At 44.2% G+C, this 17,443-nt stretch overlaps 1 protein-coding gene across 1 annotated transcript in view; it reads left to right on the top strand.

The window, feature by feature from the left end:
- Positions 1–17,443, top strand: part of cntnap2b (contactin associated protein 2b) — a 296,355-nt gene that overhangs the window by 250,726 nt on the left and 28,186 nt on the right. Inside the window, exons 19-20 of the mRNA XM_056293762.1 lie at positions 15,486–15,722; positions 15,926–16,159. Of these exons, the coding sequence (XP_056149737.1) occupies positions 15,486–15,722; positions 15,926–16,159 (471 nt within the window). The remainder of the gene's footprint in view (positions 1–15,485; positions 15,723–15,925; positions 16,160–17,443) is intronic.

Here is a 17,443-nt window from a genome sequence, read left to right as displayed (position 1 = left end):
TGGAAGACAGCTGGGGCATTAGTGAGACCAAACGGCATCACCAGATATTCAAAATGCCCCAGGGGGGTGTTGAAGGCAGTCTTCCATTCATCTCCGTCTCGAACCCGGACCAGGTGGTAAGCATTGCGGAGGTCTAGTTTAGTGAACACTGTGGCTCCCTGGAGAGAATCAAAAGCGGAAGTCATGAGGGGCAGAGGGTACTTACTCTTGACTGTGATGTTATTTAGGCCTCTATAGTCAATACACGGCCGGAGGGTCTTGTCCTTCTTGGCCACAAAAAAGAACCCCGCACCAAGGGGCGATGATGACGGGCGAATAAGACCAGCAGCCAAGGAGTCTTTGATGTATCTCTCCATGGACTCCCGCTCAGGCTTGGAGAGGCTATATAGGCGGCTGCTGGGGAGGGGAGCGCCCGGCAGCAGGTCAATAGCGCGATCATAGGGGCGATGAGGAGGCAGGGAGAGAGCTTGCTGCATATGCCTCCAGAGCAGACTGGAGGCATATGGCATGACAGACGGGACTCCAACTTGAAATTCTGGCCGATGACCAATCAATATGGGGACTATGCTTAACCAGCCAGGGATGACCAAGTATGATGGGAACAAAGGGAGAATTGATAGCGAAAAAACTTAACTCCTCTTGATGATTTCCCAACAACAGGAGGCACACAGGCTCGGTCTTAGAGGTTATCCGGGCCAGGAGACGTCCATCCAGGGCATTAGCTTCAAGAGGCTGGTCCAGACTCAAAGTGGCAAGACCTAGCTGCTTCACAACACTTGCATCCAAAAAGCTTTCATCAGCTCCAGAGTCAATTAAAGCCAAAAGTTTAGTGGACTGACCTTTAAAACTGATGGTAGCTTGCAACTGGGTACGTGGACGAGGAGACAGAGGGCAGACAGTTGGGCTCACGAGGATCCTCACCCTCCCTCGTAAGCCTGCTAGTTTGACGGAACGGTGAGGACAGGAGGCGAGAAAGTGACCAGGCTGACCACAATACAAGCAGCTGTTCTCGGTGATGTGGCGTTGACGCTCCTCCGGGTTGAAGCGGAAGCCTGGCCCATGATAGTGTTGAAGGCAGAGCTGTGATCTATAAATAGCATCCGGATGTATGTGTTGTTAAGTTCAAGGTGGGTCAGAGCAATGTGTAGGGCAGTGGCAATGGCATCCTCAGTAGACCTTTTGGGACGGTAGGCAAACTGATGTGGGTCGAATGTGGGGGGGGATAATGTTTTTGATGTGAGCCAGAACCAGTCTTTCAAAGCATTTCATGGCAATGGGGGTGAGTGCTATGGGTCGGTAGTCATTCAGACATGTGGATGTTGGTTTCTTGGACACAGGAATGATAGAGGTGGTCTTAAAGCATGCCGGGACTTTAGATTGGGACGGTGAGAGGTTAAATACAGGTGTGAAGACCTCAGCCAGCTGGTCGGCACATTCCCGGTAGACCCAACCCGGTATGCCGTCTGGTCCGGCAGCCTTCCGTGTGTTCACTCTGCGCAGTGATTCTCTGACCTCTGTGACTGATAGAGTGAGCACCTGGTTTTCTGGGTGGCTGGGGATTTTTGTGGCTGGGTCAGTATTGTCCTTGTCGAAGCGGGCATAGAAATGATTTAGCTTGTCTGGCAGGGAGGCATTATGGACAGTGGGACCGCGGTTAGAGCTTTTGTAGTCTGTGATAGACTGAATGCTTTGCCACATTCGCCGAGGATCAGAGTTATTGTGAAAGTGGTCCTCTATTCATATGGAATATTTATGTTTGGCTGTTCTGATGCCCTTTTTGAGGTTGGATCTGGCTGCGCTGTAGGCCTCACAGTTCCTGACTTAAATGCTGCATCCCGGACTTTCAGCAGCTGCCGGACCTCACTGCTCATCCAGCGTTTCTGGTTTGGAAAGGTGCGGACTGATTTTTTTGTGGTGACACTGTCAGTGCAAAAGTTAATGTAGGCTAGTATGGCAGATGTCTGTTCATTAATGTCTGTATGGGAGCCATGGGTAGCTGAATGTGCAAAAATACTCCAGTCTGTGTTTTCAAAACAGTCCTGGAGTTCAGAGACTGCTCCTTCTGGCCGGACAGTGATTGTCTTTACTGCTGGCTTGATCCGTTTTATTAGGGGTTTGTAGGCTGGGACCAGGAACAGGCAGAGGTGGTCAGACTGCCCCAGATGAGGGCAGGGAGTAGCTTTGTATGAGTCCTTGATGTTTGTATAGAGATGGTCCAGGGTGTTTTGTCCCCTAGTGGGGCAGGAGACATGCTGATGGAATTTGGGAAATACAGCCCTGAGGTTAGCCTGATTAAAGTCACCCCCTATGATAAAGACATTGTCCGGGTGTTTGGTCTGTTGTCTGCTGATGGCACATTGTAGCTGCTTAAGTGCTACCTTAGCATTAGCATGTGGGGGGCTGTATACAGCGGCGATGGTAATGGCCGTTAGCTCCCTGGGCAGGTAAAAAGGCCTGCACTGAATCATAAGGAGCTCGAGATCAGCAGAGCAATGCCTTTCAACGATCTTTATATTGTTGCACCAAGAGTTATGCCGAGTCGGCTATGTTGCTGTTGAGCCAAGTCTCTGTAAACATCAGCAGACAGCAGTTCTGCAGCCTTTTCTGAGAGGACAGCCTGAGTCTTATCTCGTCCATTTTGTTAGCTAACGACCGGACATTAGCCATGAAGATGCTGGGGAGGGAAACTTTGAAGGGAGCGCTACTTAGCTTAGCATGTAGCCCGCCTCCTTTCCCCCTCTTCTGTTTACGTTGCCGACGGGGGCAGCGTTTCCACTGCGAGACCGGTGAGCGGATAATATGGATGGGGAAATTGTCCGTGATGGTGGAGGGAAGTGAGTAATCCGTTCTGAGGTTTAAAAGTTCCTGATGGTTGTAGAAGAGCGCATGACCTACACTTTTAAATAAACTTAAAACTAACGTATAAATAACAAAGAAAACACGACACTGAACAGGGAACCACAGTAGCCGCTGCGTCCAGCGCGCCGCCATCTTGAAATCATGCTGACTCTTTTGATTTTGACAACTTTTTTAATACACTTGACCGACCCTGATTAGCCCTGATATATCTACTGGGTTGGAGAAACCCAAAACTATTGAAGAGCTTTCTACAGTGGCTAAGTCTATTTAAAGTGGCAAATGCCTAGTTAGTTAAAAACTGGGAGCTTGACAGATTTGATCATCTGTGTCAGACACATCGGTTAGGGAGGCAGGACTTTTATAGGTATTTACAGCTCCGTGATTACTTCTCTAAAAAGATAAAAGGTTCTAATCCAAGAGAGAGTCCAGCTCTGATCCAAGAGAGATTCCATTCACGTGTTTATTGATGCATATAACTCAGAAAGCAACAGACATCTTATAAGTAAGATATACTATGGCATCGCATCACTGAATAAGGACTCCACAGACAATGTGAAATAACGATCGGAAAAAGAGCTGGACGCTGAAATAACTGAGGACATGCAGTTGGATGCCTGGAAAACGCAATCATCCTCCACCAACTCCCGGACCTGGAGAGACTTCTGCTGGAAAAACCTGATTGGCTTTTTTATCACCCCTAAACAGAAGTCCAAACAAACCGGCTCTCAGCTGAGCTGCTGGAGGGAATGCGCAGAAGTCATGGTTGATCATGCTCGTGTTTTTTCGTCGTGTCCCTCCATTCAGACTGGTTTTTTGCATTTTTAAAAAAAATAATTTAATAGACATATACAATGAATCATTTGGGTTTCTTACCTCCAACGCTAAATCAAGCATCGATCTCTCTGATTTAAAAATAAAGACCTACTTATTTGCTCTTCTTTTTGTCCAATCAGCCTACTTAATTTGGACTCAAAACTACTGTCCAAGATGTTTACTTTACAGTTGGAGGCAGTTTTGCCAATAATCAAATCCCCTGATCAAGCATGATTTATCAAAAACATACATTACTTTTTTAATCTCGGACAACTCCTCAGTATACTTTATAGCACTCCTTCCCTCTCTACATCAGAAGCCCTCATCTCCCTAGATGCACAGAAAGCATCTAGGGAGATGAGGGAGTGGGAGTACCCTTTCTACACTGTACAAATATTTGGCTTTGGTAATTTTTTTTTACACCTGGGATAAGCTACTATATTCATCTCTCCAAGCCTCAGTTGGTCTATCAACATCAATCCGAATATTTTGTTATACAGCACTCTACCCATCAAGGTTGCCCCCTCATCCCCCTACTGTTTGCGATTGCCATCGAGCCTCTCTCCATTGCATTCGATTCTCACCCATACATTTCTGGTATTACAGGGAATGATTTAGAGCAAAAGGTGTCCTTATATGCGGATGACCTTCTGCTCTATGTCACCAATATTGTGGCATCCACTCCTCTTATCCTTACAACCCTGGAGTATTTTGGTCAAAATTCTGGCTATAAACTTAATTTTGACAAGAGTGAACTATTCCCCTTAAATAAGGCAACATGCAACTATGCAAAATACAATATACCATTTAAGTTCTCTGAATGTAGCTTCATGTATTTGGGGATTCATGTAACAGATACATTCAAAGATTTGTATAAAACTAATTTTGTCTCACTACTCGCTAATTTATCAAGAGATTTTGAGAAGTAGTTACTCTAAATATATCTTTGGCTGCAAGAGTTAATTCAGTGAAGATGACCACTCTTCCAAAATTCCTGTACTTGTTACAGTGCCTCCCAATTTTTCCTCCCTCAGACTTTTTTATTTCATTAGACACAGGCTCAAAAGCATCCCGCGACCACGATAGGGATAAGTGGCTTGGATGGATGGATGGATAGACACTTTAATTTTTGAATTCATCCTGGGTAAAAAAAATTCCAAGATTGTGCAGACAAATCTTACAAAGACCTAAACCACTAAGTGGACTATCCCTCCCCAATTTCAGGTGCTATCGTTGGTTTGCCAATTTTAGAACCATACATTATCAGGAATTGGGAACAATTTGTAATTTCTTCCATGTACTTATGTACACAAAGAAATTAAATTCTGGAAATGCCATCCATTATCTTGACTGCTTATCCTGCTTTCAGGGTCGCGGGGATGCTGGAGCCTATTCCAGCAGTCATTGGGCGGCAGGCGGGGAGACACCCTGGACAGGCCGCCAGGCCATCACAGGGCTGACACATACACACACCCATTCATTCCTAGGGATAATTTAGTACCGCCAATTCACCTGACTTACATGTCTTTGGACTGTGGGAGGAAACCGGAGCCCCTGGAGGAAACCCACGCAGACATGGGGAGAACATGCAAACTCCACACAGAGTGGGATGACCCACCAAGGTTCGACTAACCCGGGGCTCGAACCCAGAACCTTCTTGCTGTTAGGTGACCGCGCTAACCACTGCACCACCGTGCCGCCGAAATTCTGGAAATGGAAAAAAAAGAAATTGTATTGGTTACATTCCTGGCTTGTAATAGAATCAATGTCTTCCAAGCCAGTATCACTTGCAGCTCTGGCTCACTCCCCTATTTTACACCGTACTTCTCACTAAACAATTACATTACAATTAAAAAACCTCTCTGAAGATTCGGAACCAATTTAGACGCCGTTTTGGCTTTCAAACAATTTCATCTTCTGCTCCATTAACAGCAAACCATGCCTTTCCCCGCATCTTTGAATGACAGTGCATTTAAAATATGGTTCGATCTTGGGATCCAAACATTCCAGGACCTTTATCTTTACCTGCACACATATGTAACGTAAGCTAACGTTAGTGAGTCAGTGTTAGCTACAGACATGTTGGCCTAGCTAGCTTAACGTCACAGTTTTCACAGTTGTAATTTAATAAAATAAAATAAATATTTGTAGAAACCTGTCCACATACAACCAGACTGTCGATCTGTGTCCTCGTCACTTTAATTTCGCCAACAATTCCCGCCTTGAAGTACGACCAAGGGTCAAGACTTTTGTATACCTTCAGGCTTTGCTTTGTGTATATCCCTGGCGTAGAAATCAAGTACATATAAATATCAGTGTAGTATATAGGTTTGAACATATACACGGAGTAATACGGTGGTGAGCCTATACTATAGGTAATACGACGTGAGGCCAGCACACGCGCTCTCAGGCGGATGTATGTAGAACTGAAGTCGGTTAGGACACGCATGCACGAGTGATGTTCTTTGCTCCTGAATAAAGTTCATAAAAAGGACTACCCGTCAGTCTCCTCATCAGTATAAACCACAACATGGTGTCAGAAGTGGCGGCGTTTGATGTTTAATCGCCGAAGAAGACGAGAGACCGAGAGAAAAGAATGGTGAGCTTGCTGCCAAGTTCCTGTGACTAAACGTAAACGTGTTAGGTCCGACGGCGCTAAAGTCAATAGTGTTTGGGGTTACGCTAACGCAGAAGACAAAACAAAATGGAACAATTTAAATCACCTTCTCCGTTAGTATTGATAGGCAACATATGTGAAAACTGGCGTAGATGGGAGCAAATATATAGGTTGTACATGACGGCAACTGAAATGTCGAAAAAGGAAAAGGAGGTGCAAGTGGCAATATTACTGCACACGCTAGGCGAAGAAGCGCTCGAGGTGTACAACACACTTGACATAGCCAGGGCCGAGCCTGAAGACGTGCAAGTGGACCACATATTGCAGGCTTTCCGAGACTACTGTACGCCAAAGAAAACGTGGTATTTGAGAGGTACCAGTTTTGGACGTATGCAATGCAAGAACCGATGCACATTGACAAATTTGTCACAGAGCTAAAACACAGGAGCAAAGACTGTGAGTTCGGACAAAATCGTTTTCAGTGTTACAGATAAGCACCTGAAAGAGAAACTGCTGATAGAACCTAACCTGACTTTAACTAAAGCCACTGCTATTTGCAGGACATCAGAGATAGCCAAGGAGCAAATCAGCATAATGGTGTGCGTAAAGAAGGAAAATGAGGTGCATACCATTAACAACAAAGAAGACAACAAGACCAATAAGGTAAAATAAGGCTAATGTCAACAAAACAGCATTCAATGCTCATCATAAAAAGGATAAATATGTCAACCAAACAAAAGTACGCAACAGATGCGGAAAGACACATGGCCCAAAAGCATGTCCAGCGTATGGAATGAAGTGCAGAGCTTGTGGGAAGGGCAATCACTTTGCCGAGATGTGCAGAATGAAAGGAGTGCAAGCAGTTTGGAGTGCACCCAGGTAAATGCACTGAGTAAAGCTAGTGATATGCCCTGGCGAGCTACTTTGTCAACTAGAGGAGTGCCCATCATCTTTAAACTAGACACGGGTGCTGACGCTAGTGTTCTCCCTCTAGAACATGTCAGAAAACTCCCAGGACAGTACGCCTATAGTTCCACAAACAGTATTAAGAGCTTACGGAGGTAACCAGATTAAGCCATCTGGTAGCACCTACCTGAAATGCAGTACTGAACGAAGAGAGACAAGTTCCAGTTCTATGTCATTAAGCAGTCAGCATCTCCAATTATCGGAAGAGCAGCATGTGAGGAGTTGAACTTGGTCAGACGTGTTGATGAAATCAAGAAGAGCTCACCTGCAACCAAAGAAGAGCTGGTGAGGCAGTATCCAGAGGTGTTCCAGGGGCTTGGGGAGTTCCCTGGTGAGCATCATATTCACATTGACCCAGAAGTGACTCCCGTGATCCATGACTGCAGAAAAATCCCGTTTGCCATCATGGACAAACTGAAAAAGACACTGAGTCAGCTGGAAAAAGCTGATGTCATCACTCCAGTAACAGAACCGACACAGTGAGTGAACAGCTTGGTAAGAACTGAAAAGAAAAATAGCTCACTCAGACTTTGCCTTGATCTTCGAGAGCTGAACAAAGCCATCAGACGACAGCACTACTCCATACCGACACCTACAGATGTCCAAAGCAGACTGTCTGGCAAGAGAATATTTACAATACTCGATGAAAAAGACGGATACTGGCAAATTAAGCTGGACAGAGCATCGTCACTGTTATGCACCTTCAACACGCCATGGGGGCGTTACAGGTTCAAGCGTCTCCCATTCGGTATAAAATCAGCCAGCGAAGTCTTCCAACAGAAGAACAGTGAAACATTTGGTGACATTGACGGTGTACAGGTGATAGCCGACGATATGATCATCGCTGCAGCTGATGAGAAGGAACATGCCGAGATACTGCACAAGGTAATACAGAGAGCCAAAGAGATGAATGTTAAGTTCAGTGCAGACAAAGTGCAGTATAAAGTGCAGTACAAAGTGACGGAGGTGAAGTACATGGGACACATGATAAACCCTGAGGGAGTACGGCCAGACAGTGACAAGGTGAATGCTATTGTACACATGCCAGCACCAGAAGATAGAAAGGGTCTACAAAGGCTACTAGGTATGACTAAGTACCTGTCCCAATACATACCCAATGAAGGAGCAGTGACAGCACCTTTACGGCAGCTATCTGGCCAAACTCAAGACAGCACTAACTGAGGCTCCAGTGCTGAAATTCTTCGACCCAATAGTCCTCCAAATTTTTTGACCAAATAGTCTTCCAAGCAGATGTGTGCCTGCTGCAGCGAGGACAGCCAGTGGCATATGCATCCAGAGCCCTAACACAGGCCGAGCACAACTATGCGCAGATTGAAAAAGAACTGCTTGCGGTCGTGTTTGCGACACGAGAATTCAACCAGTACGTGTTTGGTGCACATGTGGTGGTCCAGCCTCTGGAGGCTATATTCACAAAGCCATTAGGACAGACACCTGCCACAACGAATGCTGCTACAGCTTCAGCGTTACAATCTCCACATCAAGTACGCACCTTGCAAGGAAATGCTAATAGCAGACACTTTATCCAGAGCGTTTGGTGCTGTGTAAACACAAGAGAAGTCCATGACTACATATGAAAAGATAGTCTATGCCATGGAAGCAACTGAGGCTCTGGGAAGAGAGATGCACGAGAGGCTTAAGATGGCAACTGAGGAGGACCGGACCTCGCAAAAACTATTAGACATTCACCAGAGAGGGTGGCCAAAGCACAAAAAACAGACAGATGCTGAGCTTAAAGTCTATTGGCTAATCAGAGACACAATCACGGTAAATTGGGGGGGGGGGGGCTGATGACAGGAGACAGATTCATTATCCCTAAAAAGTTGAGATCAGACATGCAACAGAGACTGCACATAGCCCACCAAGGAGTACAACGGACCAAAGAACAGTCACGCAAGTATCTACTAACCCCAATTCCAATGAAGTTGGGACGTTGTGTAAAACGTGAATAAAAACAGAATACAATGATTTGCAAATCCTTTTTGACCTATATTCAATTGAATACACTACAAAGACAAGATATTTAATGTTCAAACTGATAAACTGTATTGTTTTTTGCAAATATTCACTCATTTTGAATTTGATGCCTGCAACACATTCCAAAAAAGCGGGACAGGGGCAACTAAAAACTGGGAAAGTTGAGGAATGCTCAAAAAACAACTGTTTGGAACATTCCACGGGTGAACAGGTTAATTGGAAACAGGGGAGTGTCATGATTGGGTATAAAAGGAGCGTCCCCGAAAGGCTCAGTCGTTCACAAGCAAAGATGGAGCGAGGTTCACCACTTTGTGAACAGCTGCGTGAGCAAATAGTCCAACAGTTTAAGAACAACGTTTCTCAACGTACAACTGCAAGGAATTTAGGGATTTCCTCATCTACAGTCCATAATATCATCACAAGATTCAGAGAATCCGGAGAAATCTCTGCACGTAAGCAGCAAGGCCGAAAACCAGCATTGAATGCCCGTGACTTTCGACCCCTCAGGCGGCACTGCATTAAAAACCGACCTCATTGTGTAAAGGATATGACCACGTGGGCTCAGGAACACTTGGGAAAACCATCGTCAGTTAACACATTTCGTCGCTACATCTACATGTGCAAGTTAAAACTCTACTATGCAAAGCCAAAGCCATATATCAACACCACCTAGAAACACCGCCGGCTTCTCTGGCCCGAGCTCATCTGAGATGGACTGACGCAAAGTGGACAAGTGTGCTGTGGTCTGACGAGTCCACATTTCAAATTGTTTTTGGAAATCATGGACGTCGTGTCCTCCGGGCTAAAGAGGAAAAGGACCATCCAGATTGTTCTCAGAGCAAAGTCCAAAAGCCAGCATCTGTGATGGTATGGGGAGGGGGTGTTAGTGCCCATCATGGGTAACTTGCACATCTGTGAAGGTACCATTAATGCTGAAAGGTACATACAGGTTTTGGAGCAACATATGCTGCCATCCAAGCCACGTCTTTTTCAGGGACGTCCCTGCTTATTTCAGCAAGACAATGCCAAGCCACATTCTGCACGTGTTCCAACAGCGTGGCTTCGTAGTAAAAGAGTGCGGGTACTGGACTGGCCTGCCTGCAGTCCAGACCTGTCTCCCATTGAACATGTGTGGCGCATTATGAAGCGCAAAATACGACAACAGAGACCCCGGACTGTTGAGCAACTGAAGTCGTACATCAAGCAAGAATGGGAAAGAATTCCACCTACAAAGCTTCAACAATTAGTGTCCTCAGTTTCCAAATGCTTGTTGAGTGTTGTTAAAAGGAAAGGTGGTGTAACACAGTGGTGAACATGCCCCTGTCCCAGCTTCTTTGGAACGTGTTGCAGGCATCAAATTCACAATGAGTGAATATTTCCAAAAAAACAATAAAGTTTATCAGTTTGAACATTAAATACCTTGTCTTTGTAGTGTATTCAATTGAATGTAGGTCGAAAAGGATTTGCAAATCATTGTATTCTGTTTTTATTTACGTTTTACACAACATCCCAACTTCATTGGAATTGGGGTTTGTATATTGGCCAGGCATATCGGCTGATTTAGAGCAAATGGTTGGGATCTGCCCCACCTGTAAACAACACCTACCAAAGAATTAGAAGGAGCCACTAAAGTGCCATGAGCTGCCAGAACTACCATGGTACAAAGTAGGTGTGGACGTTTTTGAGCCACAAGGCAAATCTTTCCTCCTCACAGTAGATTATTTCTCAAAATATCCTGAGGTCCAACAAATGCGTGACAAAACAGCAAGCACAGTAATAGCAAAGCTGAAGGCTGTGCTTTCCAGACATGGTGTTCCAAAGGAAGTGGTGAGTGACCACATGCCATTTGCTAGTGCTGAGATGAGTCAGTTTGCAAGTGACTGGGGCATAACATGGACATTCTCAAGCCCAGGCTATCCACAGTCTAACGGGATGGCAGAACGCACAATAAAGACCATTAAACTCATGCTGAAGAAGGCGGGGCAGACTAAGACAGACCTGGCTCTGTTGACTTTAAGGAACACTCATGTGACTGGACTTGGGCTCTCTCCTGCAGAAATGCTGATGGGTCGGGTCCTAAGAAGCACATTGCCAGTAGCCAGGGCTGTGCTCAAACCGAGGCATCCGAGAAGAGCGAAGCAGAGGCTATTTAAACTGCAACAAAGACAAGGAGAGTACTACAACCAACATGCAAGACCTCTCTCTGTGCTCAAACCAGGAATGGCTGTCAGTACAGAGACTCCACAAGGCTGGAAACCTGCCCTGGTAGAACAGAAGAGACAGGAACCGAGGTCATATAATGTTGTGACGGCTGCAGGACAAACGTACAGGAGGAATAGGAGGCACTTTAGAAGAATTCGGGATGACACACATACTGAAATAGAGGACGGTAATGTCAGTGTCACTGAGCAGCCACCTCCAAGCGAGCCTGCAGAACCACATGTACATGACGCAACAATAAATGTTGAATAACCAATCAATTGTTCAGACGCACAGGTCCAACACACCAGAAGTGGCAGGATGGTAAAGCAGCCTACCAAATTCAGTGATTTTCAAATGGGCTAACAGTAAAAGTTATGGGTCATGAGGGTCATGTGCTAGAAACCACTGACCCCAGTGACAGTGTACGAAGACTGGGTACAAAGAGTGTACAGATTTCTTAAGAAAAAAAGAAAAGAAAATGCACTGAATGTATAGTACGAACAATAAATGTATGAAGAATGTAACACTGTACTGATGTCAAGAATAGATATAGTAAGCATTAAAAGCCAGACCTTTAAACAGTTTATAGTGGTCTTGTGGACAGTGATATATCTCTATTTTGAAGTTTAAGAAAAGACGAACAAAGGCATTTGTTTCTTAATGCAGTAAATTCAAACTGATAGATAGTGGAACAAACGCGTCTATACTGTGATCGTTTTGTTTTTTGTTCTGTGGAAAAAGGGGGATGTAGTACATGGGTTTGAACATATACACGGAGTAATACGGTGGTGAGCCTATACTATAGGTAATACGACGAGAGGCCAGTAGGCGCGCTCTCAGGCGGATGTACGGAAGTAGAACTGAAGTCGGTTAGGACACGCATGCACGAGTGGTGTTCTTTGTTCCTGAAAAATGTTCATAAAAAGGACTACCCGCCAGTCTCCTCATCAGTATAAACCACAATAATCAGGAAACTCGATTTGTGGCCAAATGTCAATGTCCATGGACCACTGGTTATTTGGTAAACTGTAAAGGTCACTGTCAAGTCCAACTTCCTTTAATTTAAGCAGATAATCTTGCGTTATAATCCCGGTTTCACTGTTTCCGCTACTAGAAGCAGCTATGTTGCGGGATGTTTTGCCATTCACTGCGACTGAGGGGGCGTGTTCCAGTGGGAAAGTGACGTCAGTGCATACCCTCTATACCTTTACCTCATTCCAGCAGTTGTCAGGGAAGAATAGTCTCGCTAGACATCACTTCTTTAGATATTTACAAGTTCGTTGTTTTATCAGCAATAAATCCTCACAGTTCCTGTTCCGGCCCAGACTAAGTCGTGGGATTGCTTTCTTACACCTTAGTTGAAAGGCATGACTTGTGTTTATAGTGAGATACATTCACTATGTCTGGCTCCTCTACACTCTGTAAGAGCCCAATGGGAGAGATATCCTGGAGAGGAAATTACAGAGGAGCTCTGGAAAAAAAGAAGCTCTTAATAGAGGGCATACGTCTTCTATCTGTGCCAAACATGGTCTCATACAATGTAAAATTATTCATCACACTCATTTTACAAAGAGACAACTTTCTAAGATTTATGGAGATGTTAGACCCAACCTGTGTCATCTAGCTCTAGCTACACATGTGCATATGTTTTGGTCCTGTCCATTTTTACAAATCTTCTGGTCTGAGCTTTTTTCAGTCATTGTCAGGAACAGTTAGGAAGCTGATTAAACCACATGCTATGACTGCACTATTTGGGTTAGCCCCAACCCTACTATCACTCTCTGCCTTAGAAGCGGATTTGGTTGCATTTTTAACCTTGCTGGCCAGATGCTTAATCCTTCTGAAATGGAGATCTTCTGTGCCCACTTCTCACAACCTTCTGGTTGTTCATGTTCTTGACCATATCTAACTTGATAAGGTAAGACATACGATCAGGGGGTCGATAAACAAATTCAATAAAATGTGGGCCCGACTGTTCCTGAGTGAATCATATAAGGGCCCCCTTTTATTATCACACTTGAAACTGTGGTATAGCGTATAAGCTTATGTGAGTATACCGCACTTTATTTATGTGATGTGTGAAATATGGAGTATAGCATGACTGAAATGTCCTTTATATACTTTCATATGTATATGATGTACGTTTATTTTATTTCATTTACTTGTGTTTTGTGGTTGGGGGGTGGTTGCTGTTGTTGTAATTGTATATATTGTAACGTGCATGGATAAGTAGACACGCTGGTCCTTGACTAACGGGTCGTACCCTTTAGTCGACTGGTTAACGTAGTCGCTTGCGGTGTGGGAGACACGGGTTGTGGCAACGATCTCCCTGACTGCCCCCCGAATTCGCTACATTGGTGTCAGAAGTGGGATGGTGAGACCGTGAGGTCGTCGGAAGCACGTGCGCCCAGAGGCGTGAGGGAGGTGATATGCTGAAGCCCGAAGGAGGAGGGTAGTGTAACGTGCATGGATAAGTAGACACGTTTGTCCTTGACTAAAGGGTTGGACCCTTTGGTCGACTGATCAACGTTGTCGCTTGCGCAGCGGGAGAAACGGGTTCGCGTCCCGACTGTGGCGACGGTTTCCCCGACTTCCCCCCGAATCCGCTACAATATCTTTTGTTTGAAAATTTAAAAAAGAAAGAAAAGGTGTAGTCAAGATAGGCGGAGAGCTCCTGAAGACCTTTGGCAACTTTATCCAGCTAGTGTTCATGGTGACAATTCACAACCATGGTTACAATCTGGTCTGAGTTTGCTGGATACATGCTGGCCAGACTGCACTGTGACTGGCAGAGCCAGGAGACCCAGATGCAGATGCAGACACAAAGACATAGACTGATGTTTCAAAAAGACTTTACTAAATGTTCCACTAAATACAAACAGGATAAAACTGCACAGAACTGAGACAAGCAGAGGTCAGATAACACACTTGCAAAATAAACCAGGCAAACAAATCCAAACAGGGGCTAGACCAGTCAGAAATAAAACAGAGATCAGGTAACAAACAAACTCAATTTCAATACAAGGCGAGACACCAGGCAGAACACACTAGACAATCTGGTAAATATGGAGCCAGACAGATGATAAGGTTCAGCAGGTGTACAGCAGGTAGACAGGCTGACTGAATACAGAATTCAGATGTGTGGGTCAGGTGAGGTAGAAGACATAGCAGATGTTGACACCATGACCAGTAAGTACCCTTCCGTGTCTGTTAGAGACGTGCCAGCTGTTTCATAGACTCCAATGTCAAACCTCCTGTTGCAGTGGTTTTCATATGGGACTTTTTTCCCTGGCGCCAGTGATTCTTCTCTAAGGGTGGTTTGGCATAACACATGATTACTGATGACATGCAGGTTAGGTAGTGATCAGGTTTTGTAGTGGTTAAGTTTAGGGTTTAGGTTTGGGAGGTTGGTAAATCTCGCTATACATCATGGCTCTATACAGGCATAACAGAGTACCTTCTGCATCCTATATCGATGCTTTTGCCAGTGTCGATGTAGGAAGCTGTGGGGCGAGAATGAGCTGCATGGCCTGGCTCCAGCTGACTTTGCTGTGTTGCCGAGCTCTTGCAGTACTGCAAGGCCACTAAGGTCCTTGACTCTTGGTCTTCTTGCCATCCCTTGTTCCAGACTTAAAACCGAAGGTCACCTTACTTTCGCTGTTTTGGCTCCCTCACTCTGTAGCTGCCTCCACCAACCCATCAGATCTGCTGGGTCTGGGACACTCTTTAAGCAGCTTCTAGAAACTTCTTTACATGCTGGCCCTTTTTAGAAAAGGGGGGTTGCTTATTGAAATTGTCAGGGTTTTCTCTGTGTTTATATGAGTAGAGTACATATTTGTGTCTTTATCTTATGTTCATTTTGATCTTGTTTTATGCCGTGCTTGTTTTTACTTGTAAATGAAGACCTACATCAATATTGTGCTTCTTTTTTTTTTTTAAAGTGCTTTGGAACTGTGTTTAAAAAAAGTGCTGCGCAAATAAAGTTTCACTTACACACATTGCTTATCCTTCCTTTAACTTGTTTACTTCCCAGGTGCCTCAGGTGGTCAGAGGGGTTTCCTGGGTTGCATCCGTGCTCTCAAGGTGAATGGTGTAACCCTTGACCTGGAGGAAAGGGCAAAGCTGACACCTTGGGTTAAGCCGGGGTGCCAAGGCCACTGTACCAGTTATGGGATTCACTGCCGGAATGGAGGGAAGTGTGTGGAGCAGTACAATGGTTACACATGTGACTGTTCCCTCACTGCATATGATGGGACTTTCTGCACCAATGGCAAGTCACTCTGGGTCACATTATGTGTGCCTTTACCGTCTGCTTTTCTGTCTGTCCATGTCAGTACAGTTTACATAAGTGGGCATGATCACTTGACGTTACAGTGTCCCCCTGCCGTCCTCTCACATCAGCATTTTAAACTCTGACGTTTGAATAATATGTCCCTGGAACTCAGCACATATCTGTTTGTGTTTATATCTCAGATGTCGGTGGCTACTTTGAGACAGGAACTCTTGTACGCTACGACTTGCCACCAGAGATGGGATTTCCTGTGTTAGGGGACACGGAGAGACTTTCAGATATCGACATTTCCAACGAGGCCAACTTGACACAGGAAGAGCTGTCATTTAGCTTCAGTACCGCCAGCACCCCAAGTATACTTGTGTACGTCAGCTCCAGGACACAGGACTACCTGGCTGTGGTGCTCATGCACAACGGTGGGTTCATTAGGCGTACTGTCTTGCTTACATGGGGAGTATTAGTGTGGAAAGCAGTAGACGTGGTGTTTGAGCTTTATTACCTTTGGTGTCACATTGAGTATACATAACTTAAAAAAAAAACAATAATTACCTTTTTCATTAACTTGCTTGATCTATTTAACGTAACATATTTAATAACAATAATGATAATAATAATAACATTATTATTAATAATAATAATTGCATTTTTCATGACCTTACTTGATCTGTGTCATGTAACGTATTTAAAAATAATAATATTATTATTAATTACCTTTTTCATGAACATACGTGCTCTGCATCACGTAAAGTATTTAATAATACAAATTATAATAGTAATAATAATAATAATAATGTATTATTATTAATAATTACCTTTTTCATTAACTTACATGATCTGCATCACGTAACGTATTTAATTATAAAAATAATGATAATAATAATAATAATAATTGCCTTTTTCATGACCTTACTTGCTCTGTATCACGTACCGTATTTAAAAATAATAATAATAATGTATTATTATTATTAATAATTACCTTTTTCATAAACTTACGTGATCTGCGTCACGTAACGTATTTAATAACAATAATAATGATAATTGCCTTTTTCATGACCTTACTTGATCTGCATCACGTAACGTATTTAATAATAATAATAATTTTATGGATGGATTTTATGGATTGTATAAGCAGTAAGATGGAGGATCCTATGGGTGGTAGAAGCAGTAGATGGAGGATCTTATGGGTGGTAGAAGCAGTAGATGGAGGATCTTATGGGTGGTAGAAATAGTAGATGGGGGATCTTATGTGTGGTATAAGCAATAGATGGAGGATCATATGGGTGGTAGAAGCAGTAGATAGACGATTTTATGGGTGATAGAAGCAGTAGATGGAGGATTTTATGGGTGGTAGAAACAGTAGATGGAGGACTTTATGGGTTTTATAAGCAGAAGATAGAGGATCTTATGGTGGCAGAAGCAATAGAAGGGGGATCTTATGTGTGGTAGAAGCAGTAGGTGGAGGATGTTATGGGTGGTAGGAGCAGTGGATGGAGGATCTTATGGGTGGTAGAAGCAGTAGATGGAGGAACTTCTGGGTGGTTGAAACAGTAGATAGAGGATCTTGTGGACGGTAGAAGCAGTAGATGGAGGATCTTGTGTGTGGTATAAGCTGTAGGTGGAGGATTTTATGGGTGGTAGAAGCAGTAGATGGAGCATTTTATGGGTGGTAGAAGTAGTAGATGGAGGATCTTAAGGGTGGG

Source organism: Lampris incognitus, chromosome 14, assembly GCF_029633865.1.
Source record: "Lampris incognitus isolate fLamInc1 chromosome 14, fLamInc1.hap2, whole genome shotgun sequence".
NCBI classification, from domain to species: Eukaryota; Metazoa; Chordata; class Actinopteri; order Lampriformes; family Lampridae; genus Lampris; species Lampris incognitus.
Note: the sequence above shows the minus strand (reverse complement) of the source record. Positions and strands in the feature narration are given on the sequence as shown.